The sequence below is a fragment of the Nuphar pumila genome, chromosome 16, assembly GCF_984573655.1.
Source record: "Nuphar pumila chromosome 16, dmNupPumi1.hap1.1, whole genome shotgun sequence".
Classification (NCBI taxonomy): domain Eukaryota; kingdom Viridiplantae; phylum Streptophyta; class Magnoliopsida; order Nymphaeales; family Nymphaeaceae; genus Nuphar; species Nuphar pumila.
Genome location: NC_143264.1, coordinates 68,638,939 through 68,666,591, shown reverse-complemented (window position 1 = coordinate 68,666,591; position 27,653 = coordinate 68,638,939). Strand labels below are relative to the sequence as shown.

The 27,653-nt window shown below is 35.5% G+C and overlaps 1 protein-coding gene across 2 annotated transcripts; it reads right to left on the bottom strand.

The window, feature by feature from the left end:
* Window positions 1-85: 85 nt before the first annotated feature.
* On the bottom strand, window positions 86-25,797 carry LOC149813432 (RNA polymerase sigma factor sigB-like). Of its 2 annotated transcripts, XM_089991854.1 has the most exons (8): window positions 25,583-25,792; window positions 22,304-22,470; window positions 20,531-20,690; window positions 20,088-20,443; window positions 19,588-19,818; window positions 19,359-19,499; window positions 726-926; window positions 86-623 (listed from the first exon to the last, which is right to left on the bottom strand). In XM_089991854.1, the coding sequence occupies exons 1-8, from the start codon at window positions 25,674-25,676 to the stop codon at window positions 342-344; spliced, it is 1,632 nt and encodes a 543-aa protein (XP_089847980.1). In that variant the 5' UTR covers window positions 25,677-25,792; the 3' UTR covers window positions 86-341. The 2 variants fall into 2 exon arrangements, with proteins under 2 accessions (XP_089847980.1, XP_089847979.1); XM_089991853.1 differs by having other exon boundaries at window positions 20,088-20,690; window positions 25,583-25,797.
* Window positions 25,798-27,653: the final 1,856 nt, after the last annotated feature.

Below are 27,653 nucleotides of genomic sequence, written 5' to 3'. Positions count from 1 at the left end.
AGATTATCCGTTCTAGATAGAGTATGAACATCGATTCTTAAAGAAGCAAAATAATGCCAAGATCTGATGGAAGATAGTTCGGATATTTATGCTCAGAAAAAAGAATATGTATAACGCATATTTCAAAAAGCATTAGGGATCATTTGACGATTGATTCTCAAATGGTCAACCGCCAAAAAGAATTCTGGACTCTATACAACAATTTTCATGAATAAATTACAAAGGCAGAAAGCGGAGAGGGTGAAGCAAAGGAATACAATTGCAGTTATGGCAAAAGGAAAGTAGAAAAACAAGGCTCTCTAAGCTTACATTGCACCAGCACAGATTCTGCGTATTTATAACTAAGAAATTAAATACTGCTTCAGATGCGCGGTTCTTCGCTTATTCTTCAACTTTCTAAATGCGCACGACTCGATCTGCCTAATTCTCTCTCTACTTACACCCATCAGCTCTCCAATCTCTTGCAAAGTTTTCATTCTCCCATCTTCAAGCCCAAATCTCCATCTTATCACCTTTTTCTCCCTTGGTGTAAGGCTGTCAAGAACTTTCTCAAGGTCCTGCTTCATAAATTGCTTGATCAACAATTCCTCTGATGTCTCCGCATCTGGATTGGAAATCACATCCTGAAAAAGGAACTAAGCTGATAAGAAATGGCATAATTTAGGCTACACATCTACCACAAAAGAAGAAAAAGGATTTCATTGTAAGCAGATTAGAAACCAGACCGAAGGTTTAAGATTCTGATTAATCCCAATTTTTTGATCCAGGGATCTAGGAGCCTTTGGTGTTAGCATGACTGCAGTAAGCCTCTTCATTGACAACCCTGCTGCCTCAGCAACTTCTTCATTGTCAGGATGTCTGCCATTCTCACTGTACAGTTGTTTTCTTGCCTCCCTTACCCGATAAGTTGCTTCAACCATGTGAAACTGTAACATGTTATCAAAACAAATAATACATTGTGAAAAAAAGAAAACTAAAAGATGTTTGTAGGCACAAGCCAAGAATCTAATGCAAGGATCACAGAAAAGCACAAAATGCAGGGAACATGAGAATATAATTTTTAAGTATGGACAAAGATCTACTCATCCCATGTCCTGCTTCAGGCTTTTGAAGTGGACATCTCTCCTCATACAGGGAAAGATATGCTAGCCGGGTCATTCTCTCAAGTACCAATCCTTACACTTCACAGCAGGCTTAACAGAGAGAGAGAGAGAGAGAGAGAGATGGCATTAAAAGCAGGAGCCATTGACCTTAAGTGGTTGATTGCAACAGCAGATGCATAGGGAAAAGGAAAAGCAAAGGAGAGAGAAGGGAGGTGCAAAAACAAAGGATGGAAGCAAATGGAACACGAGCAGCTTCGACAAATACAAGGTTTCACTGGATAATTCAATGCTAAGACTTGGGGGCAGCCAACATAAAATCAAAGAACCCAGAAGAAACCAAACTGCAGAAATGACGAGGAAAGCAAATAGAGAGAAACACCAGTAAGAAGCAGGCAGTCGAGATTGAAACCATCACCGATTAAGGGATTACGATTAATGCTAATTGTTGTGTTAATAATATTATTTGAACACTTCATTGTAGGAGTTGATTTTTTTATATAGATCTTCAATTGTATGACCTTGCTATCTACACTTGAGAATGGGCTTTTGATGTAATTCAATCTCAGAGGTCCATGGTCATATAATCATGTCATACTAACCAGACTTTCTTAACAAAGCATAGACGTGATGTAAGTGATCATGAATGTCCCTATGCAACAAGGGTGTTTCAAATTGTGCAGTATACCAGTGTTGGCACTGGTACATACGGGTGATGGTGATGGGTATTTTGGAATGCTGTCATATAGGCTGTCATAAGCTTGGGGACTTTGACAATTGCTTGGTGATGCAAAAATATAACTAAACGAAAGCTCTAACAGTGTTTGATAAAAACTTGCCATATTCTCAGTGACGAAAATTTATTGAACATAAAGTTTCCTTTACACAGGAAGTTACAATTGTTGCACAATAATGAAAAAAAGAATTTGTTTAGAAGCATACCCACCAGATTAAGATCACAATTCTTCATTGTCTAAAACTTCACCTTGATCAAATTGACCTCAATTTCGAACAATTTTTAATGTTAAAAATTTTTCAACATCTTTGACAGAACCACGTTCTTTATTCCCATATCCCACAGGTTAACAATCACAAGCATTGATGTTTCAGCATGGCCTCAAGTGACGAGCATGCAATTTCTGCTCCACAAGAAACTGGAAGAAATTAAGCATACTACTTTGATGGATACCTTTAAACATTTTATAAGTGGATTTGTGAATTGAATAAATGATGTTTTTTAAGAACTGATCAAACATTTCGTATAAAAAATAGAACATAATTGATTTAAAAGAGAACTCTTAGGAAATTCACCTTTTCCAAATAAATTATGAATATAAGAACAAATTATCTTCGACAAAAAAATATTAGCGAAAGGATTTTATTACCATGGGAGTGGAGAGAGAGAGAGGATCTTAACAAACCTCCAATGACTTTCACATGTTTGAACATTTAAGCTTCGATAATGCAATAAAAAAGGAGTTTCTTAATAGGAGAAAATGATCTCAAATCTTGACTAATTGAATTAAATTAAAAATAAAACAATGACTATGACCTTTACTTTTTATCATAAGACAACAAAAAAGTAAAAATGAAAATAAATGAAAACATTCATTGAAAGGAGATTACAAGAAAACTTCTCATAGCAAAAGAAAATTTTTCCTATGAGAAGTTTTGATATGAGAATTTTTCTAAATGAAAAATTTTCATTTGTTTGTGTGCATGAGAAAATAAAATAAAAATGACCCCTCTCCTTTCTCCTTGTCTTCTCCTCCTCCTTCCCTTCTCTTTCTCGTCTTCCAACAATTAGAGATGGATGGTAGTGGTGATGGTGAGATGGTCGGTGGTGGTGATGATGGTCAGATGGTGGTAATGATGGTAAGATGTGTTAAAATATATGTACTCACATATATATATATATATATATACTTATAAATATATATATATGTGAAATACCCGATAGGGGTATTTTAGTCATTCCACATCGTACTATTTTCTTTAAATAAGTTATTTTTCTTTATTTAATTTTTCTTTTTCTTTTTGTAATATCTCATTTATCAAAGCATTGGGGGTCCCACATGTAGTCGTTGGACCCCCAACGGTCATAAATATGACCGTTGGGGGCTCCAACGACCATATGTGGGAGCCCCCAATGGCTTTTCACTTGCTCTCCTTTTTGTATATATAAGGGGTTCCCCCTCTCTTGTAGTTCATGGCTTTTTAAGCCCCAATTCAATAAAGAGTATTTATTTTTATGTTTTGCCTCTTTGAAGGCTTCTTGTGTTGTCCCTTAGTGGACTATTTCTTCATTCCCCATCGTGGGTTCGTATTTGTCCATTGTTGGACCTTGTGAATGCATTAAGCATTCTTGTTATTCATTTTCGTCCACTTTCTAACATGGTATCAGAGCCACAGAATTCTTAAATCTTGAAAAGCTTCTGCCTCAATTTTCGTGCTTCATTTGCAAAGGTGTGTTATCACCTCGTTCTTGCAAGGAGTGTTTCCTTCTTGGCTAGGTGTGCTTCATCACTTGTCAAAAGAGTGTTTTTATCACGTCTCTATCGGCTACAAGAGGATTTGGTTGGAAAGAAGGACTTGAGCAACATTGTTGTATTGTATTCTCTCTCTTCTCCTTAGAGTTACTTGACATGTATTTTTTACATTTTTTAGCCCATGCATTACGCATGAGAAAAACACTTGTTTTTCTTTATCATTGTATATATATATATAATCATATATATGTATATATATATTATGTATGATTAAAATAAAAAACAAAATGTATGTTCTTTTTTAAATTTTTAGTATTTTAATCTTCGTTGAACTTGTTTTAAGGAAATAAAATATATATATATATATCATGTTTAAATCTGGAAGCTTTTTTAATATATATATATATATATATAATCATGAATTATTAATTCTAGATGGTTCGTCAATCATATTCTTATCTTAAAAATTTGATAATGATGTCTTATTTCATAGAATATATACATGCTTAAACTTGCATATATACTTAAACTTGATTGGAAGCATGTCTTTTGTATGAGACGTGACTTTAAATTTTTACATGAGTGCTTTTGATCTCTCTATGAGAATGTATGCATTTGGTCTCTCATATGGTTTCTTTTATCTATGCTTCGGTTAAACTCTCTTGTGTTATCTTTTGTAATGAGTATTCTTTATATTTCATTACAATTGATAACTTTAAGATGTTTTTTCATAATACAAAACTAAGTCTTAGATTGATAATGCTTGAGAATGATCCTAGATTTTTGTTCATCTCTAGTTTGATTTTTGGATATCTTGAATACATTTTATAAATTATGATTGGTTATAAAAGGTAATAATTGTGGCAAACCTTTTATAACTCAATGTTCTCTAAAAATGTGTCAAAATAGATTGTATTATGATTGGTATAATTTCATAGCCTCTATATAAATTATCTTTCAAATATTCGTGATTGGTAAAAATTGTGTTATGAAAGGTTCTTCTAAAAACTTCTTGTGTGGGCTCTATCCCACTTTAATAAGATATATTTTCTCTCTTTTGTGTGTGCACCTTTTGAGTATTTGAGAGTGTTGTATGAACCATTGTGTTCATTAAGAGAGATCTTTTGTGAACTTCCTCTTCTTACATGGTATAGAAACTTCATATGCATTATTTGCTTAATATTTCATGTTGTGTTTGTTGGATAATAAGACTTTTTGGTATAAATGTCTTCATTTTTGAAGAATTAATCATGTTAAGCATGATTCGCATTTATACAAAATTGTTGTCATAAGGCATATTGTTGTGATTGATTATCTACCAATATTGGATCTTTGATTTGATCGGCCCTCTTTATAAAATCACCTATTTGGAAAATAATTTCCCTAAGTATTTATTGCCTTTTTATGGCATTTATATTGACCATCACAGATTGTTATTTAATGCATCACCTTTTGACCTTGTTTTTAAAGAGATGCTTGTTGGGGTGAGTTATGTGCACCTCAAGTTATGTCCTTTTAGATTATCAACTTGTAATTGACTTTAAATGATATATTATGTGATCTCTGATTATGAGTCTGTCACTCGTTTGTTTTTTGCCATTGATTTTATTATGCATGCTCTTAATTATGTATACCTGTGATGGATGTCTAAGGTTTAAAACCATAGTGTTTCAAGATTTATTGATAAATTGATATCCTTCCTGTTAAATGTTTTTCATTACAAGCTTTCTTGCCTCAAGTGTCTTCTCCTCTTATGCCTTTTATCTAAGTGTTATCATATGTAGACAAGAAATATTGTTCACACATTCATGTGTGTTGTTAGCCCATTGTTGGCTTTGTTCTCTTGATCTAGTAGTTGAACACACTTGTTTTGAGCATCATTATATGTAGACAAGGCTTGTTGTTTCACGCCATTGTGTGTGATGTTAACCCATGGTTGGCTTTTGTGTCCTTATTCTAGTCGTTGATATACTCATTCTAAGTGTCATTTTATGTAGACAAGAGATGTATTGTCACACGGCTTTGTAATCTTGTTCTAGTAGCTGAACATACTTGATTTAGAGTGTCATTATATGTAGACAAGAGTTGTTTATTCACATTTTTATGTGTGATTTTTTAGTCTATGTTGGCATTTGTACTCTTGTTTTAGTCACTGATACACTCATTTCAAGTATTATTATATGTAGACAAGAGTTGTTTACACACCTTTGTGTGTGTCTTTGGCCCTTTGGTGACATTATATTTATGTTCTTGTTCTAATACCTTATACACTTGATTTATGGGTTTTGAAAAACTAATGAGGCGGTTGCTTGTAGTGGATGAACTATTGTTAAAATTTACAAAATTTCATTCTTAATTTGTTTTTTATCTAAATATATCATATGGGATTTCCCTCTAAATGAGTTTTTCCTTAATCCTTACTACTTGCAAAGAAAAATATTTATTGATAAAAGGATCATATCATTGATATGCATATTTGAAAATCAACTTTACATTTTGGCGTTTACCCTATAGGGATTTCAGGTACTTTGCATATTAAATGTTTATGGTTTTCGCCTTTCGGCCACCTAGTGAGCTTTTTGTATTTGCAAATATTTGAGTGAGAAATTCCTCAATATGTAAGGTTCTCTATTCAAATAACATTCATTTTTTACTCTTGGGTGAATGTCTTTATTATACTTAATTAAATCATGTTCTTGCAAGTTCACACATGACATTTGTTGGCATAAACTTTCTTCTCTCTATGATGTGTGAGAAATCATCAACTCATCTTTTGTTGATGAAATGTCTCCCTATTATTGATTTGTGTGTTAAACATGCTTTCTTTTGTGTGCTCTTATACACATTCCTTTGGAGCAATTAGTTCTTGTGTGAACATTGTCTTTTTAAAGATATTTCTAATACATGAAACGTTTCTAAAAGAGTTTTACTTGATTTTAATACAAATCTCATATTTTTGTTGAAAAACTATGTTTTGATGATACATGATAAATATGATATGCTTTCATGATGCATATATATGATACATGATAAATACATGATATGCTTTCATGAGATATGATAAATATGATATGCTTTCATATGTGAAACTGAATATGTTATATTATGACTGGATATGATGTGCTATGTATTTAACGAGTATTTGATGCAAGGTTATTTCACTTAAGAAGAGTGAAGACAACTTGATCAAGTGCAATTATTTGATGCAATCATACTATTTGAAGAAAAAGTTTGATGGGCCATACATTCATAAAGATTATCCAAGAAGATCGGCTACCTCAAGATGAAGATTTTTTTCTTCTTTAGAGTCATATGTAACAGAACCTTCAGAAGCATGCATATTTCATATTAGACTATATGCTTTGAAATCATACAAGTCATTTATTTACAAAAAGTTAAGCTTTCATAAAAGGATACATTATGTATATTGTAGCATTATAAAAACACCTTTTTGAAACAAATCATTGTACTTCCTACAAGCATTTATGAAAAAGACATTTTGACAAGATATAATAGCTCATGATTTCAAAAGCATTAATTGTACTTTCTTACAAGCATTTATAAAAAAGTCATTTTGACAAGATATAATAGCTCATGATTTCAAAAGCATTAATTGTACCTTCTAACATGCATTTATGAAAAAGACAACTTGAAAAGATATAAAAGCTAATGATTTCAAATATGAAAGAAAAGCCAAAATGAATTAATTCATAATACACAAACATTTACGTAAGAAATTTTGGTTCATAATACATAAGCATTTATGTAAGAAAAGACAAAATGCATTAGTTCATAATACACAAATTTTTACGTAAGAAATTTTGGTTCATAATACATAAACATTTATGTAAGAAAAGACAAATTATGAAAAGATAATACACAAGCATTTATTTGAAAAATGACTATTTGTAATATAAGTATTACTCAAGCATTTAGTGTACTTCACAACCATTCATTTTAGAATTGACGATTTGAGAAAATAAATATTATTTTATTAAAATAAGAAATGACCATTTATTTCTTTAAGCATTAAATGCCACCTCAAAAAGCATTTGAGAAATGACTATTTATTTATAAATAAAACCCACACTCAAGAATGTCGACTTACTTAAAGTCATCATTCCTTCTGTAAACATTAAATGCTATTCCAAAAAGCTTTTAAGAAATGACCATTTATAAATAAAGTACTCAACAAACATTTATCACACTTACATACATTTATTATAAGTGACGACTTGTAAGAAAAATATTAATATACTAATATTCATTAAATTGAGTAAAGACAAAATTACATGATAGAACATATTTCAACGTTCAATGTACTACAAACCATTAAATTGAGTAAAGACAAAACTACATGATAAACTACACTTCAACGTTCAAAAATACTACAGAACATTTATTATGAGAAAAGACCTAATACAAAAAATAACTCATTTAAAATACACCAACGAATAGTGTACTCCAAAAATACTTTGTATGAAAAGAAGACTATTTGAAAAAGCAATATAGTACACTTATCTTTTTCACACTAAGTTGTTTTTGAAATAACCTGACTTCTCATATCCCAAAAGGACAATCATTTCAAAAAGACAACGACTAGTTTTCTAAAGACTATATATATACAAACACAACAATGTGAAAAGACAAGCAAGCTTTCAACGAGAAAAATTCCTGCTCGACACTCTGAGAAAAGAGCTTCGAAAAAGAAAGAGAAAAAGAAAGAGAAAAAGTCAAGAAAAGCTCTCAGAAAAATACAAGAGTGTGTAAGAAAAGAAAAAGATCATTCTGAGAATCTTCATACGTGCATTCATACTCTGCATATCATTCTGAAGGTTCTATAGGAAAGTGTTGTAACTTTCTGATTTCTGTTGTATCCCTTTTCTGTTGAGAGAAGTAGACCTCTGTGAAAGAGGGTGTTTCCCTTATCTGTTGAGAGAAGTAAACCTCTGTGAAAGAGGGTGTTTTCTCTTATCTGTTGAGAGAAGTAGACCTCTGAGGAAGAGAGTGTTTCCCTTCTCTGTTGAGAGAAGTAGACCTCTCAGGAAGAGGGTGTTTCCCTTCTCTATTGAGAGAAGTAGACCTCTGAGGAAGAGGGTGTTGTACTATTTATCTCGTAACACGGATTTTATAGTGGAAGGCTCAAGTGTTTTACTTGGGGACTGGGTGTAGGTCAGTAACTCGGCCGAACCAGTATAAATCCTGTGTTTATTGTGTTGTGCCTTATTGCCTTATTTTTTATTTTATCGATCTGCATCGTATTTCACTATTCACCCCCCCTCTAGTGGAATTTCAATTTTGTGTGTCTTCGTGCACTTGTAAGTGTTCTCCGTGTTTTTTTGTGCACACACTTCTTACTTCCAAGTATTGATAAATTCCTTTGAGTATTTATTGGGCTTTTATGCAAAACGATTTGTGGAAGTTGGTGCACTTCGCATGCATTGTCTCTTTAAAGACATTATAAATTTTTTTTGAAGACTTTTTCACATAGTATTGAAATGCTTAAGTAGTTTTTAATTATCCTATTATGATCTTCCATTTAGATATCCTTTTTATGGGATTTGTTTGAAATGTCTCTTAATAGACACTTTTTTTGAGAAAGTAATATGTTTACTTCATCTTAGTGAATCATGTCCTTTAAAATAAGATAATCATGATTTACTGTCATCCTTAAGGAATGCTGCCTTTTATCTAATGATTTGAAAATTTGTTACTATCTTATCTAAACCACTCTTGCTTTTCAATATATTATTGTTGTAATTCTTGGGTTAGAATATTTTTTTTCTTGTATACTTTGAGTCTTCCTTTGGTTTGTTCTTTCTATGCAGGATCTTCAAGATGTGATACCCTCGTTATAGAGATAACCAATGAAGAGACTTGAGGATGATCACCAATAAAGGCTTTTTTGAGGACTTCGAGTTGCACAAATTTTCTGAAATACCATAAAGATGGAGTTTTTCTTTGAAGACTGGGATTTCTTCACTAAAGCTCTCCGTCTTATTTTCCTACTTCGCAAACTTTCGGTCATCTCCCCATAAAGTTTGAGGGGGGTGTTAAAATATATGTACTCACATATATATATATATATATATATATATATATATATATATATATATATATATATGTGTGTGTGTGTGTGTGTGTGTGTGTGAAATACCCGATAGGAGTATTTTAGTCATTCCACATAGTTGTTTTAGAAACAACTATTTTCTTTAAATAAGTTATTTTTCTTTATTTAATTTTTCTTTTTTCTTTTTGTAATATCTCATTTATCAAAGCATTGAGGGTCCCACATGTAGTCGTTGGACCCCCAACGGTCATAAATATGACCGTTGGGGGCTTCAATGACCATATGTGGGAGCCCCCAATGGCTTTCCACTTGCTCTCCTTTTTGTATATATAAGGGGTTCCCCCTCTCTTGTAGTTCATGGCTTTTTAAGCCCAAATTCAATAAAGAGTATTTATTTTTATGTTTTGCCTCTTTGAAGGCTTCTTGTGTTGTCCCTTAGTGGACTATTTCTTCATTCCCCATCGTGGGTTCGTATTTGTCCATTGTTAGACCTTGTGAATGCATTAAGCATTCTTGTTATTCATTTTCGCCCACTTTCTAACAAGATGGTGGGTGGTGATGGTGATGGTGAGATGGTGGGTGGTGGTGGATGGTGGGGATGGTGGGGATGATTGTGAGATACTAAAAGGGAGAGTCTCAAACAGAGGAGAAAAACGAGAGAGGGAGAGAGGGCCCACAAAATTTGCTTGTAAACATTCCTCCACCCCCCTGGAGGCTTTTTAGAAAAACTCTCTCAAAGAGAAATTTTCTCTCGTTTGGAAGGGTCAGAAAAACCGTACAGATTTTCCACTTTGTATCAACATCTTTCCCACTTCCAAACGTGCCCTTAAAGTCTTCCAAGTTTCCTTTAGAAAATGGAAACCTTCAGCAAAAATTGGAAAAGCCTACCATGATGAACAACCCATGCAGTTAAAGGAAGAACAGAAGCATAATAAGCTCATTGTTCCCAAAACTTTTGCTACATAATGCATATACTAGCTAAAAAGCATGTAACTATCACTGTAAAGTTAGCATTGTAAGGAGGCAGTTCTGCCACTAAACAATTGCCACAAATATCACTGATATTTTGAAAAATACCATGATATGGTCACATTAAAATAAAAAATTTATTTAAAAGGTAAATAACATCATATCTCAAAAATATTGACAACACAAAAAGATCACATATTTTAACTATGTCACACTCCGTACCCATGTCGATCGACACCTGGACACACCATTTTATGCTCCGTACATACAAGTTTGTATTCAATTTATAATTTATAATTATATTTTCAGTTTATAACTTTATATTTTCAGTATATAATACATATTTTAGATATAGCATTTATTTTGAATTTATGTGATATTTAATATATATATATAGTCATGTCCCCGTACCCACATTTTTTGAAATTGCCGTGTCGTACCCATACCTTTACCCATGTGACATAGTATTTAACAATATTATAAAGAAAAGAAAAACAAGAATCAATTTTTAACATTTAACTTTCTAAAAGCCCTCTTTGATGGACCAAAAAGTCTAATAATTTTCTAAATTTTAAAAAATCCTACCAAATATAAAATATCTTTTATTTGGTTCAAAACATAAATTAAATGGAAGATTTTTGAAAACTTTAGGTGCTTTTGCAATTTTTTGGATCAAAAAACTCAAAAAAGGTGTTTTAAAATTTTTAAACTAATAGATATATTGAATTATTAAAAATAGATTCATACTCTGAAATCATCCACAAATGGTGAAATTTGTGGAAGTAAAAAAAAATAATAATAATAATAACTATTGTTATCATGGAGTTCTTGATAGGATATTGTGGGGATTTTTTCAAAAGGAGTATCTATTGATTGTTTTTTCAGACATGTACTCTAGCAAAAACAGAAAAAAACCTGAAAGGTCGACTTGGGATCAGGGCTTTGGTCATTCTTTAATGGTGAGGAAAAGAACTTGGAGAAAATGAAGGAAAGAAGAAAGGGAAAAGGAAGAAAAGAAAAAAGGATGGGAGAAAAAAAGAAGAAAAAAGAATGGATGGGAGAAGGAAGCATGAAGGATCAAAGGAAGAAATAAGAAAAAAGAAAGAACAGACAAGGAATGAATGAAGAAAGGTTGAAAGAGATGAAGGAAGGAGGAAGCAAAAAAAGCAGGAAAGAAAGGAGGAAAAAGACAAGGGACATGGAAGAAGAAAAGGAGGGAGGCAAAAAGGAGGAAGAAGCAAAACAGGAAGAAGAGAATGGAAAGAATTGAAAAAAAAAATCTCAGAGCATTGCATGAAGGTAGAAAATATTATGCACATTTTGCAACATAGACACTCAAGAGTGATACTCCATTCAAATATTATTTGACACAATTGGTGGCCGACTCTGGCACATGGATACTCCATTTTTATCCCTGTATCCTGTCCCCTTATATACTAGCCATATTGAAAGGGCCGTATCTCTACTATTAATGACTTTGATATTTATTACTTAATGGTTAATCTTCATCACTGGAGTAGATCAGAGTATTTGATTTGTCAAACAAATGATTATTGTATACAGTTTCATATGTATGGCGCAACCCAATCCCTGTTTTTCAAGTTCCTAACTCATCTCCTGTTTTTTTTCTTTTTTTTTCTTATCTGCTAAAGAAACCGAATAAGCACTTTATGATTTTGTGAATTTTACTTTGTGGCTAACTACTTTTTAGATCGTTGATCCTTCTTTCAAAGGGAAAGTAAAACTTTCATTAAATAAATGTAGAATCGGCAAGAAAACAACTCTAGCATAAAAGTCAAGGTACAAAATTGAAGGAAACATTCATGTGTCTAAGATTGGACACCCCCAGGCAAGCAAATTCAAGTTCAAATTCCACAATTCAAGTTCAAATTCGACCACTTCTCCTCAGTGCAAAGTAGGATGGATAAGATATGAAAATGGATTGCAAATATATTGATTACTGGAACCTCAAAGAATTGGAATAACATCCACAGCATTGACTTGCCAAGGAAAAGAACCCTCTTATTTAAATTGAACTGGAGGCCTTATCAAAGATGACCAGCCACAGGAAAACAATTTCCCTTAGATTTGAGCCTCCACCCCATAACCATTTCTCTGAGAAAGGCAAGGCTATAGGTTCAGTAAGCGAGCAACAGCAGGAACTCACCAAAAAGACTCTTTTCCTATCACATGTCGAATATATATCATCCTCTTCCCTTAATAATGAACAGCCTGCCAAATTTTTCAAAGAGGCCTTCCCCTTTCCATATCTCAATCAACATAAGAGTCCTGCTCCAGGTGAGGACCCACATTCTATTTCTCAAAAAGATGTCAGCCACATTGGCATCTTTTGAGCTGGTAATATAATAGATAGTCGCAAAACACCAACAGTTGTTCGTTGACCCAAATGTCTGACCAAAACTTAGTCCCTCCACTATCATGGCACTAGAGGTCGATGCTATCCCTAAAAACCCTCTAAAATTTTAGTCCAGCCTCTCCCAATACTAAAACCGTTAAGCCAGCTAAAGGAAATTATCCAGTTGTTGGGCAAGCCCTTGACTCTATATTTATGCCTTAGGAGCAAGAACCACAACTTGCTTTCCTTGAAAAGCAGCCACCACCATTTCATTAAAAGAGCAATATTCAAGGGACACAGACTTCTAATTCCCAGGCCACCGAAGCAGGTAAGGAAGGCGCTCATCTCCAACAGATTTAATGTCAACTTATTGGTTTTATATATATATATATATATATATATATATATATATATATATATATATATATATAGTGTGTGTGTGTGTGTGTGTGTGCGTGTGTGTGTGTGAGAGTGGAGAACCATTTTAAAGGGAAAAAAATATGGGATTATGTGAGTGGAACCACTCCTGAACCCTAACTCAAGCTCACCAACACAGAAGGAGATCAAATCAAGGCCATCAATGGAGAGGAAAGAGAGAAGGCAATTAAAGAGTATCAAACCAAGATGAAAGATTGGAAAAATGAACATGCTAAGATTTTAGCGTGGTTCATGAACAATGTGGAATAGAAAGATTGTGCTAATCTTACCAAATTAAAGAAGGCAAGTGAAGCATGGATTTTCTTGAAGGGGATGTATACCAAAAAGGACCTTGCATGCCTATATTTTCTACAAGAGAAGGTTCGTTCTACAAAGCAAGGGGGCATGAGTGTGTAGGATTACTATAGTGCTATCTCCCCCTTGTGGGATGAGCTTGCACTCCTTGAGCCCAAGTGGGAAAGACCCACTATAGAACTTAGATGGAGAACACTTTTTTTCAATTTCTTCATGGTCTTCACTTTGAGTTTGAACAAGTCTGGGCTTTTCTTCTTCATTGATCTTCTTCGCCACCTCTAAATGTGGCTTTAGCAAAGATTTGCCACGAGGAAACACTTGATACGCTCCCACAAGGTGGACCGCACCAGCAACACGCATGGTCTCCAAGTCGTGCATTGAAGGAAGGGCTTACGTGTGCAGGTGGCCATGCAGCAGGTTTTGCAGAGCACCCCCGTGTGGAAGGCGTGCTGCAGGGGTCGCTTTCGGCGTCAGCACATCCCCTGCAGCAGGCGCGCCGCAGGGCGCAGTTTTGGCAAGTGTGCGCCCAAGCCTGGGCGCCAGTGTACTGACCCCTACAGGATGTGCAGGGGTCCAGTCTGTCTCAGAGAGCCGTTGGGGGCTCTCCCTTTTTTATTTGGGCGCCCCAGCCATGGGAGCCCATTTTTGTAAAGGCTTATATGCCTCCTTTTGTTGTATTCTCTTTTATCGAATATTGTAATTGTGTTTGCATTCAGTGCTTGCTTCCTCTCTTCCTTATTCCTTCAAGCTCCAGCAGACGCAAGCCCTGGGCCGGACTCACGCTGTGAGTAGCAGAAGGACGTGGCTCTTCCTTCGGCTGGTCGGTGGTCATGTGGCTCTCGACCCCGGACTTCGTGGACTCGCGCAGTGAGTAGCCAAGGGACGTGGATCTTTCCTTAGCCGGCAGATGTTCGCGTGGATCTCGACCCCGGATCTTTCTTCTACAGCTTCGGCAGCAGCAGGCCACGGCGTCGTGCGCCTGCCTACCTCCGTAGCTCCCCTGCAACATCGCAAGATGTCGCGTAGACCTCAGTTGTGCGACGCTCCAACCTATCATCAGCACAGTCCTTGCGCGCGCAAGCAGTGCACCGTGCACAGGACCCCTCTCTTGCACAGGCCCCGACCGCGCTCGTCTTTTGCACCGACATCACTCTCCGCACACACATCGTGCGAAGAACCTCCCTGGCGCAGGCAGAGAGCCTCCCTCGCACAAGGCTCTCGTCGTTCCTTCAGCGCACATCGCACCCCTCGAACCGTACGCGCCTTTCTTCCGTCGTGCGCCTTCCTCCTCAGCATCATGCACGCCATCAGCGCGCATCGCACCTCGCACACGGGCCTCACGCCGCGCGGCGTCATCCTCATCATCGCACGCGCCTTCAGCACAATCCGTAGGGTCCTCAACGGAGAGCCTCCTCAGCAACGAGCGCTGCCCACAGCGTGCGCCACAGGCCTCTCTGCCGAAGGCCCCTTTAGCGTGCTCGTCCCCCTGCAACCATAGTGCATGAGGGGTTTCCTCCAGTGCCCAGGGGCAGCGTTCAGAAGCGCGTCCCCTGCAGCAACTACGCCAGTTCGGTCTCGAACTGGTGCATCCAAGTGTGTCACCTGCGCTCCACGCCAGTGCGGACAAAAATTTTTACGCTCCCGAACAGCGGGATTTATCACACTCCTTAGCATAACTAAAGAGGGAAACGAGGCGCACATTGTGTCAAGATCGAAAAACAACATAAAGACTTACAAGCCTCCGCACTTTAGGAGGACAAACTATGGAGGATCGAAGAAAGTCATTTGTCGTTTTGCAACAAAATGGGGCACATCAAACTGAATTTCCCAAAGCTAAATAAGGTGGCTTCTGTTGGAAAAATCCACCAAAGTGAGTGATGATGCAAACAAGAAAAGAGGTGACCTTAAAGATCTATCCATCGCTTAATTGGTGAAGGCTCTTCAACATTTTTTTTATGTTAAGCACCTCAACAACATCAACAACCAGTGTCACAGTTTCATACCCCGCTCCTCCGGGTATGTCTTCTTTGATACTTGACTCAGATGTCTCTTTTCACATGACAACTAATGCATCTCTACTATCTGAAAAATGCACCAACTCTTACTCTTCTTGTTTTTCAAGTTTCAACCACCTATGGAACCTTTTTAAAAGTTGAAGGAATTAGAAATTTGCAATAATGTTAAAAGATTCAAAAAAAATTTGTTCCTAAATTTAGAATTATTCTCAAACTGAATTTAAATTTATTTTCATAAATTTTCGACCATAGATGTGAAATCTCCTTTCATCTAAGGATTGCTCTGTGCAGGATCTCCAGTCAAAGAAGATAATTGGGTAAGGCCATAGGAGAGGAGATCTCCATTACATGAATTTTTTGTCTCTACCATATAAATGTTTTGGTAATTATGCCCAAGATAAAGATATTATAACTTGACACAAAAGATTTGGACATCCAAGTTCATCAAAGTTGTATCTTTTTTCATTTTTGAAAAAAATTGCAATGAAAAAAAAAATACATGCAAGAATTGCACTATTGGAAAAATGAAATTGTCGCCATTTGCAAATAGAACTTTTATTTCAAAAAAGTCATTTTAATTGGTGCACTCAGTTGTGGGGACCCGCTCCCATCATATCTAAAGGACGTTATTCTTATTATGTTATTTTTATTGACGACTTTACTAGATATGTGTGGATTTACTTCATTAGGTTTATATCAGATGTCTTCACATTTTAAAGAATTTCACATGCTTGTTCAAAATCAATTTCAAACCAACATTATCATGCTTCATCCCAATTCGGGAAGAGAGTACATGTCAAATGAATTTCAAAATTACTTAAAATAAAATTAGATTTTATATCAAAGATCTTCCCAAAAACCTCATAGTAAAATGGTCTTGTGGAAAGAAAATATAGGTAAATTATTGAAACTAGAATCCTACTCATTTCAAAAAATGGTTCTATGAATTTTTTGGCCAAAGTTGCGCTTATTGATGTTTATTTAATAAATAGAAACCCTTCTTCTTCCTTGAAAAATATTTCACCTTTCAAAAAATTATCCAATATAACCTCCAGTTTCAAAAGATTAAGAATTTTGGATGTAAGTTTTTTGTTCTTTTCCAAGGAAATGACAAACTTTCTCCAAAAGCTATTGAATGTGTATTTATCGATTATGGTTAAAACCAAAAAGGATATAGATGCTATGATTTGAGAAATGATAAATTGTATATTTCCTAAAATGCTATGTCACATAGGTGCGGTGTGGTACTTTAAGAACATGGGTGCAGAGGTGTGGGGAGGATATATATATATATAATTTTTAACAACTTTAAGTTAACACTAATGAAATAAAAACAATTATCATATCATCAACTCATCATGCATAAATTCATGCAATAAATCAATTTAACAATGTACAATTGCTATTCCTTATCAATAAAAAATAACACCACAACTGGTGCGGATATATATATATATATATATACACGTGTATGTGTGCATTTATGTATTTATATATATAACATATATAAAACTGAACTTGGTTAGGGTTAACTGAATCTACTTTTGGACATAAATGGACCGCAGTGTGGTTGACTTCACCTGACACAAACGAAGTTGTCTCCAAGTGTCACACCCACATCCACTTGTTAGAAGAGTCCATGTTACATAGCTGAAATGTGACTTTTCTAGAAGAAGAAAACGGATTTGATAAAGATAAACCTGAGGAAGTAGACTACTCTTTTTTATTTGATCTCTTACCCAAGAGAGGTGATGAGATATCTAGCTCGAATGATTATGATGAGAATTTTGATAATGATGAATGTCTTAATAATGATGTCCCAAACGGTGTACCTATAATGATTCTTTTCTTAATGATAAAACTTCTCATGAACTTCGTGTTTATACCTGGCATGAAAGTGAGGATCAACCTTGTGTATTAGAAAAATATTTACAAGATTAAACTATAGATGATCAACCTATAGAAGAATCTAATACTAATAGAAGAACCTAATCTTAGAAAATCCCAACGAACTTCCAAACCACCTAATAGGTTTGTATCCTATGAATCCTTTCCCCCAAAACTATAAGGCTTGCTTAATGGCCATCCATGCCTACTATGAACCATTACATTATACTAAAACTAAGGACCACCCTTAATGGATAAATGCTACAACAATAGAGTTAGATGCCCTTCGTAGAGCCAGCCAACATATGGGAAGTTGCTTCTTTACCTTTAGGTTGAAGATGGGTATTTAAACTTTGAAGTGAAAACTAAGAATGATAAATCTCTAGAAAGATATAAGGCGAAGTTGGTTGCAAAAGGGTACTCACAAGAATATGGGATTAATTATGAAGAAACTTTTGCTCCAGTGGCTAGGATGACTAGTGTTAAGACCCTGATTGCCATAGCTTCTATTAAACAGTGGCCCATATATCAATTAGATGTAAAAAAAATGCATTTCTTAATGGTGACCTTAATGAAGAAGTTTACATGAATCCTCTGTTCAGGTTTAATATAGAAAAAGAAAAAGTTCTTAAACTCAGAAAACCTTTTATGATCTTAAACAAACACTTAAAGCCTGGTAGGATCGTTTTAGTACTGTAATGATTGATGTTGGATTTGTTTTTTGTTATACCGACACTACTCTCTTAAAGCCTGGTAGGACCCCAATTGTTTTGGGATGAAGGCGTTGTTGTTGTTGTTGTTGTTGTTGTTGTTGTTGTTGTTGTTGTTGTTGTTGTTTCGACACTACTCTCTTTGTTAAGAATGCATGACCAGGTATAATCATCTTATTATTATATGTTGATGATATTATTATCACGAGAAGTGATAAGAAGGGTATTGACAACATTAAACATATTCTAGAAGAAATTTTGGATATGTCTAACCATAGTTTTCTAAGGTATTTTTTAGGTATTGAGGTTGCTTAATCCCCAAGAGGCCATGTGTTATCTCAAATGAAATTGACTTCATAAATAATTGTTAGATTAGGTTGATCATATGATAATATAGTAGATATTGCAGAAATCATCAATGCTAAGATGAGGGGCAATGATAGCAGTCCTTTAGAGGACCCTACTTATTAGCAGATGATTGGATCACCCGCGTACCTAGCCAAACCTGGCAACAATGAAGATAAAGACAAGGTTCTAAATTAGTGTTCATGTACAGCAGCAATGAGGTACATTGATTGTAACTCCAGCAGAAAATGTAGACCAACTATGCACAAGAACAAGTGTAAAGATTCCTTTTGTTGCAATACATATGACTGAGCAACAATTCTGCATAACCAAAAAGAATGAGACACAAGAAAGGAAGAAAAAATAAATTAAGTACTTGATTTAGAACAATACAGCTTCCCATGGAGTAAATAATCCATCACCTAAAATCTAATACAAGCTAATAAAACACATGAAACTGGGTTTGTTATATAATTATATAAGGAAGAACGGAACCTTGAGGACATTGTTCTTTCAGACGCATGAAACTGATCAATTTTTGTCTAGGTTAAAATACTAATACGGATAACCAGAATTTAATTTGTAAAAGTTCCTATCTATGATAATCTGATATTCGACTACATAGGACATTATTTTCAAAAATATTGATGGTGGTAAACAAGTGCTGGGAAGTGGATAGACTTACAGGCAAACGAATAGTTCGAGACTGAACGGACAGAGATTTCCGAACAGCCTGCTTAATCCACCAGTGTGCATAGGTTGAAAACTTGAAACCTTTGGAAGCATCAAATTTTTCTGCACCACGTACCAGCCCACGACACCCTTCCTGCAAAATAGAAAGCATGAAATGACACCATTTTTTGCAACCTAGATTTCCAAGAAGACCCCATTCATGATAGAATATGATAAGGTACCTGAACTAGATCCTGGAGATTCATCCCAACTCCTTGATAATTTTTTGCAATTGATATCACTAGCCGTATATTGCTTTTAATCATTTTATCCTTACACAATATCCCATAATTTAGGCGATGCCTCAGAGTCTTCTGATCACGCCCAGCTGCAGCAGCCCACTGAGCAAACGTGGGCTCCTGCCCATACTGCTCTTCAAGCTCCTCCTTAAGCCTCTCCAATTTTAATAGATCCTGTGGTGCAAAAAAGGGCAATAACAGTCAGACAATTACTGATATAGAATGGATGTCCAGTCAAAAGTTTATGATAGTCTTCTGGACGATCCAGAAGACTAATTATTTTTCAACACTGAGCTATAAACAATCATCATTATCCTGGTTTAGTGTGGAATGAGGAGAAGCAATTTGACATCTTGAACTTAGAAAACAACAAATAATTGGACAAAAAAAAATTATTTGTTCCTTTTTCTCTTCTCTGAATACATAATCAATAAACCTTTTACCTGTATTCCTTCCGACAACTCCAGCTCCTCAGTAGTAGTGAGAAGTTTTGCAGAGTTTGCAGTGGCCCTCAAGTAACGCAGTGGATCAGAATAATCAATATCTTGTAAAGAAGAGCGCTTTTTCTTTCCCAGAGACCCAGACTTCACAGAAATGATGTTAGGAGCAGCCTTTTCTGCTGCCTTAGCTCTCCGAGCCAATCTTTCAGTTTGCCGTCCTGATCTCACTGCAATATTCTTTAGAGGTGTGTCGGACTTTTGCAATATTTTTTCCTGTAAGTCTGAATTATGCAAATCATCAGAAAAATTCAGGGCCATTTCCTGCCTTTCAGATGTTGTTTCATCTGAAGCTGGAATATCTGCATTGCCAACTTGTGCCAGTTCAGTTAGCCTGTCCATCTCGATCCTAAGAATTTCAAAGTCTGAGAGAACATGTCCAGGTTTACTTGATTTTGTAGACGGAAATTTCCCAACCATTGAGGCAGCATCTTTGGCAACCTCCACAGCAGCTTTAGCAAGAGCAACAGCCTCAGCAGCAGCTGCTGCTATTACTGCTTCTTCGCTCCTGAGTAATGTTTCAGCAGTCAAGGTTTCCTGAAAATCCATCTGCAAAACAGAAGCTAATATGAATTAAATACATGCATAAACATGCTCTACAAAGTCATAAATGCATGTGTGTAAGCAACTTTTCAATATAACAGCCTGGATCTTCCGAATCAATTTGTCATGATATCGGAGAATCAATTTGGTTTTATGCCTGGAAGATCAACTATGGAAGCTATACATCTTCTTAGACAACTTATTGAAAGATATAGAGAGAGGAACAAAGATTTGCATATGGTTTTTATTGATTTAGAGAAGGCATACGATAGAGTACCTAGGGACGTTCTCTGGTGGACAATGATGAAGAAAGGTGTTTCTCTCAAGTACATTAGTATAATTAAAGATATGTATGAAGGAGTAGTAACCAATGTCTGCACTTGTGGAGGAGTGACAACCAATTTTCCGATAACGGTTGGGTTACATCAAGAATCTGCTTTAAGCCCTTTCCTATTTGCGATAGTGATGGATGAGCTTACGAGATCAATTTAAGAAAATGTTCTGTGGTGTATGTTGTTTGCTGATGATATTGTTTTGATTGATGAGTCTAGAGTTGGGGTTAATGCTAAGTTAGAATTATGGAGACAGACATTGGAAGCTAGAGGTTTTAAGTTGAGTAAGAGTAAGACTGAATATATGGAATGTCGGTTTAGTAAGCAACGAAGTAGTGATGGGAGTGTAGTGAAGCTTGGTGAGCAAGAAATACCGGTGAATGATTATTTCAAATATTTGGGATCCATCATTCAAAAGTATGGAGAAATTGATGGAGATGTAAATCATAGGATAAAGGTTGGGTGGATGAAATGGAAAAGTGCAACTGGAGTGCTGTGCGATCGTAAAATGCCATTGCGGTTGAAGGGAAAGTTTTATAGGACGACTATTAGACCCGCTTTACTATATGGTACGGAATGTTGGGCTGCCAAGAGACATCATATTCAAAAAATGAGTGTAGCTGAGATGCGGATGCTTAGATGGATGTGTGGAAATACAATAAAAGATAAGATTCGGAACGAGGAGATATGTAAGAAGGTAGGTGTTGCACCCATTGAAAATAAGATGCGAGAGAATCGTTTACGGTGGTTTGGACATATTCGGCGAAGGCCTAATGATGCTCCAGTTAGAAGGTTGGAGAAATGGGAAAATATATTAGTTAAAAGAGGTCAGGGTAGGCCTAGGAAGACTTGGATGGAGATGATAGGAAAGGATATGAATGCTTTGAAACTCACCGAGGACATGGCATTGGATAAAAATGATTGGAGGAAAAGGATTCATGTGGAAGACCCAAAATGAATTTCTTTTTTGGTTCATATCGCTAACCCCAATTGTTTTGGGATGAAGGCGTAGTTGTTGTTGTTGTTGTTGTTGATCTTCCGAAGCAACAGAAAAAACTTTAATTTGTCCAACTGTAAGGCCTCTTTAAGAAATATCCAAGCAGTGTGATGCACACGTTCATGTTTGAGAGTTACAAATCTTGGGGAATTTATTCAATCAATTTCAGGTTCAGTTCACTTTTTTATTCATTTCAAACAAAAACAATTTTCTTTTGGGTAAGACCTATTTGTTTGTAAAGAAACAAAAATATCCTACAGTCTTTACTAAAGGGTGCTCATGTTACCAACCTTCCCCGGAGAACCAACAGCTCCAATATATGACAATGATCCAATGGTCTGTAATGAAGTTGAGTGAGCATCCAAAGATGGAATCTGCAGCTTCTCAACATCAACCACAGCCGCTGTGGAGGATGACACACACTGTCCTCGGAAACAGACAGCCTCTCTACTTTTCACTGGAAGTGAACATTTCAATAAAATAAACCTTTTATTATAGTCAAATAACTATTCTTCTAGTACTCATGTGTTGGGATAATAAAAAGCCAAACCTGTTTCTGGAAATTGAATTTTAATGTACATGTGCACGTCAAAGAAATTATTCTAGGTCAAACAGTCTTACTGGTAGCTAAACCGAGAAAAAGAGGAAATAATTTTCACTTCACACAGTGATGAACTGTTGATGAAATGTATCAGTTGCATAAAGGAACAAATTCTAAAGAATCATTTCTATCTCTATTACTAACATGTTAAAAATGAGAAAATATTGAAACCCACAAAATGGATAATAGAACCATAATTGATAATGAACAAGGAAATAGAATGCAAACTGGGAATGGCATAAGCTCCAGAGAGAGAGAGAGGGTGGCAGTTTAGTGGCACGGGTTTCAAAATAAATGCATGAAGAGACAGAGAGAATAAACAGACTTTAGTATACAGGGTCTCAAAAAGAACAAACAGGCAGAGGAAAGGAAAGAAGAGAGGAACAGACGGTATGCCAAAGCTCCATTGAAAAAAAACACTAACGTGCTTGAAATACCTTCAAAACGGTCTTTTTAGTTTGAAAAATGCCATCACAGATTTGCTAAAGCATTTAAAAAGCTGAAGCAGAGTTTAGTACCTCAAAGCATTACTAATGCTACTTAAACATTAAAATGCCATTAAGCACATTATAACGTTTATTGTCGTTTTACAGCATTAGGCTATTTTGAAAGGAAGGAAAACTATGTTAAGATGTATGTATATATATATATATATATTACCTAATGAACAGTCCCTATTACATGAGTAAAATGACAAAAATACCCCTAGAGGATATTTACCTATTACATTATTATAAATAATATATATACATATATATATGAATATATATATATATATGAAACAAATATATATGTATGACAATACATACATACATATATATATATATACATACATGTACATCTTAACAAACTATTTGGTCAACATACATCCAATTCAAGAGTAACTCTTTGCTCCATGCAATGAAATAGGAGGGGGAAAGCACTTTACATTTTCTCACAATTGCAAAGTATGAACACTTAAGGGCCTAAAACCATTTCACATACATTCACCTCAAACACATACTTGTATGGTTTTGTGCTATGGACAGTGGATTATACTGGCTTTAAAATGGGTGGGTTTAATGGTAGAATCCAAGAAACCATACATGAAAATTTAATGCCTCAAAATAGTAAACCTGGTCTTCTTTTCTTTTTCTTCAATCAACTACTAAAAGAGCAATCTTACATGAACTGAAATAGTAATCACAAGCTGTATCAATTGAACAAGTTAGTTTTTAGAAATTCACATAATGCTCTCACCTCATGTCACACTACAACAAATATGTACGAACTATGGAATAAATAACATAAAATTTTCATCACACAAAAGCATCTTTATAAGGTCTTTAAAATGGGAAAGAACATCCAATCTAAAAGGCAACATATATCCAATTCAAGAGTAACTCTTTGCTACATGCAATGAAAGAGGGAGGAGAAATCACTTTTACATTTTCTCACAATTGCAAGGTATGAACACTTGAATGCCTAAAACCATGTTACATTCACCTCAAACACAAGCTTGTGCCGGTTTTGAGCTATAGACAGTGGATTATACTGGCTTTAAAATGGTGGGTTTTAATTATAGAATCCAAGAAACCATACATGAAAATTTAATACTTCAAAATAGTAAACCTGATCTTTTCTTTTCTTTTAATCAATTACTAAAAGAGCAATCTTACATAAACTGAAATAGTAACCACAAGCTGTATGAATTGAACAAGTTAGTTTTCAGAAATTCACATGATGCTTTCACATCATGTCACACTACAACAAATATGTAAGCACTATGGAATAAAGAACCTAAAATTTTCATCACACAAAAGCATCACTATAAGGTCTCACCTATGGAAGAAATTCACTCACGTTGCCGGTGGCATCAGTTCCTATGCCAACTGTTATAGAACATTTTTAAGTTCCAAATCGTTAAATTTTAAAAAGGGTGTGCCTGAGACCAATTTCATAGTACCCATGATGGGCAATAATTCAAGCTGAATTGATATGTGCATATCACTGTATCATATAACCCTTCTTTTGTGAAGAATTTAAGAGCGTCCCATATGTATGGATAGTTAAAAATAATAGCCTCCCTGATATGAATTATTAAGCATAGCTACCCTTGGATCTACAGAGAATCAAGGACTACCTTGGCTGCCAACTTTTACCCACATGATGTGAGTACATGTATCTGCGGTCAATGCATTTAGTCTGTGCTCAACTCTAAGCTTCAACATTTTTGCTGTATCATTTGCACAGCCACAAAAGAAAAGGACTAAACAAAAGAACCAATGATAATGGGATGTCTAACATCCCATTATGACTATTGTTGCTTTGTATTTTGGCTAGGATAACTTGTTGCTTTTAAAATCACCAAAGTGGTCAAAGTCCTTTAGCACAAATTAAGGTAGCGGACCGTGGACAACTAAACACAGTCAGCACTAGGTTCATTCATGTAATATTTGGGCCTCAAAGAACATCAAAGTATAGCTTTTTCACAGTTAATTTTCACTCATGAAACCTTTAATGCAGAACTGATGTTTGAGGGCAGCGACACCGTCAATTTTGGTTCACTTATGCAAATAGACCGCAATGCCTGCGGTGTTAATTCCGCTACCAAACCCGCAATTTTCAAATGGAAAAGCAGAGGGGGAAAATAAGAAGAAATGCCCCTAAATAATTTTTAAAAAAAACAGAAACAAACCACAGTGGGTAGGAATTGCCGAAATTCAAAATTTGGGTTATAAACTCTGAACCATATGAAGAAGAAGAAAAGGACATGATAAAAGAAAGGAAACCCATCATCCATCTAGGCATAAAAACAGCAACCTATCCTCCAATTACCCATCAAAAGCAACAAAAAGCACCAATGCAAGACTTGGCTTCCCTGGAGATGAACCCTGAACTGAAACAACTAAACCCAACCTCAACCTGAACTTACACCCAAAGCAAAACCAAGCAAGCCTCATCCAAAAGTAGAGTGGCAGTCACTTACAGTGTGAATGGTGGTGGTGGTGGTGGTGATATGTTCTGAACTGAATGGAGTGGGTGTCTGGAAGGCGCATGAATTGTTGTAGAAAGCACGCCATGATCGCTTCATTCCAGAGAGAGAGAGAGAGAGAGAGAGTCTCACAGGAGGTGGGCAGAGAGTGAAGGATATTATGGATAAGGGGAGCGAGCAAAGAAAGGAACGCTCAGCCAACCCAACCCGCGGTGAGTGAAGGGTTGTCCTAAATCGTAATCACCCATAGGCCATAACCTCGCTTAGATTTAGGAGGGGACGGGGGAGCGTATCTTCTTCTCAATAAATTTGACTTTTCATGGTTGCTTTGCCAACAAAAGATATGACTGACTGAACCCCTGGATCTAGGCATGTGAACGGGTCGGATGTTATCCCACATCAAACCCGAATCCGAGGGATTCAGGGAAAATTTTCAAAAACCCACCTAATGTTTGGGCATTAATAAAAAAATGCATCTAAGTTTTGAAAAAAATTTAAATACATAAATTTTTCCATCGTTAATCATAAACAAACTTCCATCCATTTAACCTAAGTTATCACTAACCTCCGATGAGTTAAGAGAGTTAATTTACTAGTTAACCCTTAAAAACTCTTTTCATCTTTTTTAAGTTGAGGGTAAAATGATAATTTCATGCCACATTTATCAGCAAACTTAACTTTAGTAAACTCCAAGGGTTTTTTAGTGCTTTTTTATTAATGTTCAATATTTTGGGTGCAATTATACATTCGGATTCTCGTGAGTTTCCACGCTTGTCCTGCCCAAGGGAGATCAGACCCAATTCTGAATCTGGTTTAAAAGTAAGACCCAAACCCGACACAATCTCATTCGGCTTCGGGTACAACCAAAAATTGTGGACCCATATGGGTTAAAGGGTTCAAGTGTACATCGGGTCAGTCTTTAGCAGACCCGTTTTGATTCATATAGGGTTTGGGTCTGGGTCTACATATGGCTGAAAAATGTAGACCCATATAGGTTAATGGGTTTTGGTGTTGACGGTTCAGGTCTTAATGGGTTGGGATTTCAGTTCAGTCTTGACATGATCAGTGCTCTAGACCAAATTACTCACCAATAAAAAAATATGAAAATTTAATGGAATCAACTGTTTATTAAGAAAATTATATGCTAACAAAATTGAAGTTTAATAACCATTATAAACAATGTCAAAATCTGAATATGGAAAGAATATATTCATGCCAACCAAGCATTTTAAGTTGAAAAAAATAATAATAATATATCATATTCAAAATGTGTCAAATTTAATGAGTTCTCCAGTATTATTCTACGATTCATTTCAATATTACAATTTTAACAACAAAAGGGCAATAGGAAGTACATGCAAAAATAAATTAAAGTTTAGATTACTAAAATGCAATAATATTAATTTTAAGTTTATCTACATCTTTATATGTTTAATTGAATATATAATATTTACCAATTAGAAACTTTCAGATGGATCAGGAATGAAGTGGGTTCTGCTGCGGGTCGATTCAGATATATAGTCGAGTCGGGTATGAGTTAGTTTGGGTTCGGGTGTATAATTGATTCAGGTACAAAACGGGTTTGGTTACATAATTGGGTCAGGTTCAATTTTAATGAAGAACCATTTGGGCATGGGTACATAATTGGGTCGGGTGTGTTCAGGTTCAGGTCTTCATTTACAATACCCAAGAGCTGACCCGTTTTCACTACAAGTCTATATTTTGGACTTGACCCAAACCCACACATCCACGAATATTGGATTGGGTTGGGTATAATTGGTTTGAGAAATTAGGTCAGGTCGAGCATAACCTACCCCGTAACACCCCTAGCCCTGTTGAGTTTTTGCATAGTGAGGATTCACGCATTGTCATGCTTGGGGACCCTTTTTTGGCACACAAAGGTGCCCTAATGTGGTCAAACGTCTACATTTAACATGGTTACACACACTACAAGAAAAATGTTAATTAGCGATGAAAATTTATGACAAAAATAACTCATCGCAAATTTGCGACGGATTAGCTAGAGAAAACTAGTCGTCCCTAAAATTGAAATTAGTTACGAAAT